The sequence below is a fragment of the Aptenodytes forsteri genome, unplaced genomic scaffold (genome assembly GCF_000699145.1).
Source record: "Aptenodytes forsteri isolate BGI_AS27 unplaced genomic scaffold, ASM69914v1 Scaffold388, whole genome shotgun sequence".
NCBI classification, from domain to species: Eukaryota; Metazoa; Chordata; class Aves; order Sphenisciformes; family Spheniscidae; genus Aptenodytes; species Aptenodytes forsteri.
The window spans coordinates 172,656-176,212 of NW_008795433.1; the positions used below are offsets into that span (position 1 = coordinate 172,656).

Here is a 3,557-nt window from a genome sequence, read left to right on the forward strand (position 1 = left end):
CAAGAAGAGAGCTCTGAAAAAGGACAGTTCTTTTTCCTTAAATGCTAATAAAAATAAACCTCAAAAAAGGGAGTAAGAGCCACCAATCTGACCAGGAACTAGAGAAATACAGTTAAATACATGAGTCAGAAAGACTACTGACATTGTCAGATGGTTGGTGTGTACAGCTAGGACTAATATTTATTATGCAAAGTAATGACAATTATCTTGTGAATTAATTAAAAAATAAAAGAAATAAAAATAATAATTAAAAAATTAAAGGTAAAGTAGTGATATCACTCAGAACCAACAGCAGAGATGCTTCCTAACCAGGTATCAAAAATGTTACATTTAGAATTACTTTAGGATGTACTGCTACACATATTTTTAGGTGCAGACTTGTTATTTGTTTTACAAGCCTATTATTCATCATACATACTTGAGCTCCCTGCTGAGCACTATATTAATTCTGTCTTTTAAAGGACGATTCTTCTCAGGAATGGAGAACCAGGTTTTTTTACCCATTATCAGGGCATTCTGTTTACCTGAGTAAGAGAGAAAACACTTATTTAAAGGGTGTTTTTGCTCTGTCCCATATTTGTTTTGGTTGTTTAGTGACATCTGCTGGACTTTCCCTTCCCCTTCTGAACTCCATTTCACCAGTTAACAAAAGTACAAGCTTAGGCCCCGATCCTCAAATCAGTCACATGCATAGAACACGTTTGTGGCCTCAAAGCCTCGGCAGGCAGTTTACACCAAAGTAGTCTCATGCACACCTATACATTTATAATTTGACAGAAAATAAAAAAAGGCATGTCACTGCCCATTACATGCATTACACAGACATTGGCTCTGCCATAGTTATGGGGCCAAATTAATCTCTGTGTGTGAGACCAACTCACACCCTCAAGAGAGTTCTCTCAGTGCGAAAAAACATCACTGTTCTCTTTATAAATCTGAGCACCATACAGTAATCGACTTCGTGTTTGCATGTTCCATCATTCCAGTTATATCTTCATTCCAGTTATATGATCAGGAATAATTGCCAGCTTTGAGTGTTATTTAAAAAAAAAAAATAGCCCGGTAAAAGGATAACTTTTAGGAGAAGAACCAGCCAAATTAAATCCAAAGCAGAAGTGCAACAGGTGTTCAATCATGTTCTAGAATTTACCCGTAAGTATAATCTCTGACCAAACCCAAACATTCATAACCTGGTTATCTCTTATATGTGCCCTGCTAAGAAGAGGGTTTTTCTTTATGAGCAAATGGAGTTGTCAGAGAAATAAACACAGAGGTTGAGACTCACAAAAGGTAACAGGAAGTTTTTTACAGTGCTACACTGCAGGAAGGGATTTTAGAGAAAAGAAAATAGTATTTGTTCACAGCTATCTGCCCTGCTTCTTGATCTGAGAGAGGCTGGATCTACTAGATCGCACCAGAGAACGGATGCTCCAGTTGTTTATTAGCAGTGTTTAAAGACCTTTCTCCTGCAGATAAGCTTCATGAGCAAGTTTCCAAGAGACATACTGCAGTGTCAGTTTAGATATGTTAGCACAGACCACTGGCACCACTGCTGAAGGAAATGCAAAAGTTCTGAAAAATATATGTATTTTCTTACTAAAGATTCACACTGGTATGCCTACGGGGTCAGAACAAAGACTTGTCTAAACCAATAGCTAATTTACAGCAGTGGCCAGTGCAGGTATACAAGCAGACTAAAAACAAGACCAGGTGATGCTTCTCCATTGTATTCTTCCCACTTTCAAAAACCAGTGACTCTCTGACTTTTTTGAGCCAATGGTGATATCCCTGCTGTGAAAACTTATGGCAGCATAATCCATTAAGGGGCCTGGTTATGAAGCAGCTTAACTGCCTACCATCTAAGATCAAGGTTATAGCTTATCAAAGATTTGCAGGCAGGATGGAGCAAAATTTTTCGTTTTAATTACATTTAAAATATCTTTTTTTGATTACAGGTTATTTGTGCCAGGTAAGATGCAAATTGCAGACATATAAAAAGACATACATTTCTGTTGTGTCTTTTTTGTATGTAGGGTTGCAATGGGCTGAATTGGGTCTCCAAAACATAAGTAAAATCCTTCACTTAAGACTGTTGCAAACTGAGATTAGATATTCCTTGTGGAATATGAAACAGACCTTCAAATCAGAATATGGAATAGGTTGCTCAATCAAAACAAGGGCACATGTTAGGCTGCCCAGAAGTTTTAGCAAACAAGTGATAGCAGTTTTAAGAGGAACACAAAAAAAAAACATGTGGAAGAGAGCGACCATGTTGGCAAGTAGAGAAGCAGCAGAAACGTGAGGATAAATCTGTTGTCTGTCATGGCTTTGATTCCACCAGATGCAGTAAGGCAGTTGCATGGCTCAGGGAGATCCTATTCCTCCTCTCCCAATGCCTCCTTCCCGGTCCTACCACACACCTTGTACTGGCAGTCCTCGCAGACACCCAGTAGCCTAGTCTATGGGGTTAGAGAATTAAAACAGCTGAAGGAAATGTCAAACCAGCACTAAAGTCAATGTGAAAGAGGAATGGGGGCAGTGCAGCAAGACTTGTCTCTTCTGGCAGCGATAAGTACCCAGTCAGAACAAATTAGCTGTTCTCATCTTTTGCATTCCTATCCCTGTTTGTTTGTGCTGATTTTCACAATTTTTTCACCCCACAATAACTGGTTTTATCTCACCAAATCAAAAAAGTCTATGATATCACTTTGCTGCAAAGGTCTCACTGGGCCTGAACATTATTGCTGCATATTACCAGTACAGTTAGGGTTTTCTGGCGTATTGGGATGGCTCAGCACTCAGAAAATCAAGCAAAATTACTGTCACAAGGGTCAGAGGGGTGGAACAAATGGCCAAGGCTGAGCTACAGCAAACAAGTTAGATAAGCTAATACAGCGTGAAAAAAAACTCTGCCAATTAATCAGCATATAAAAACCTTTCCATTTTTAATTTGTTCAGGGTTGCAGTTGTAGGTAAAGACAGGTAGGTGAAGTTTTCTACCCTCTTGGGGAAACAGGACTTTGAAATTATTTTTATTTACAAATCACCTGCAGTCCTGAAACATCTGATTCACCTCCAGTTTCTTTATCTAACTGAAACAATTTGCAGATGACATATTTATAAAGGGGTAAAATACTTGTGAAGCTTGGGAGGGCAGGGAACGACAGCCTGTTTGCAGAGGCAGGATTTTTAAGTCAAGGAAAAGTAAAATTACTGGTCTTTTCCATGACTGATACCGCACAAACTAATTTTAGTAAGTAGAGGCACACCTCGGCAACAAGTACAACGTTACCTTCCACATGGGATGTGCTAGTCATTCTCTGGAAGTACTTGTACTCATTCCTGGCAAGAAAGCAAGAAGAGCATTACAACGTGGTTTATGAATAAGTTACATTTCTCTAATTAGAAAAAAAACATAACGCAAGTGCCGCCGGCGCCCGGGGAGGAGAGGCTGGACGGGGCCGGGTCCGGTGCCATGCCTGAAGCGAGATCGTTGGCCCCAGCTCTGCTTGCATGAGAGAAAACCCACGGCCGGGAGCCGGCCGCCGCGCCTACAC

The 3,557-nt window shown here is 40.0% G+C and overlaps 1 protein-coding gene across 1 annotated transcript in view; it reads right to left on the reverse strand.

The window, feature by feature from the left end:
• Positions 1-3,342, reverse strand: part of DHFR (dihydrofolate reductase) — a 19,386-nt gene extending 16,044 nt beyond the window's left edge. The window contains exons 1-2 of the mRNA XM_009281011.2: positions 3,293-3,342; positions 419-524 (exon numbers count right to left, since the gene is read on the reverse strand). Of these exons, the coding sequence (XP_009279286.1) occupies positions 419-524; positions 3,293-3,317 (131 nt within the window). The 5' untranslated portion in view covers positions 3,318-3,342. The remainder of the gene's footprint in view (positions 1-418; positions 525-3,292) is intronic.
• Between the last annotated feature and the right edge of the window lie 215 nt (positions 3,343-3,557).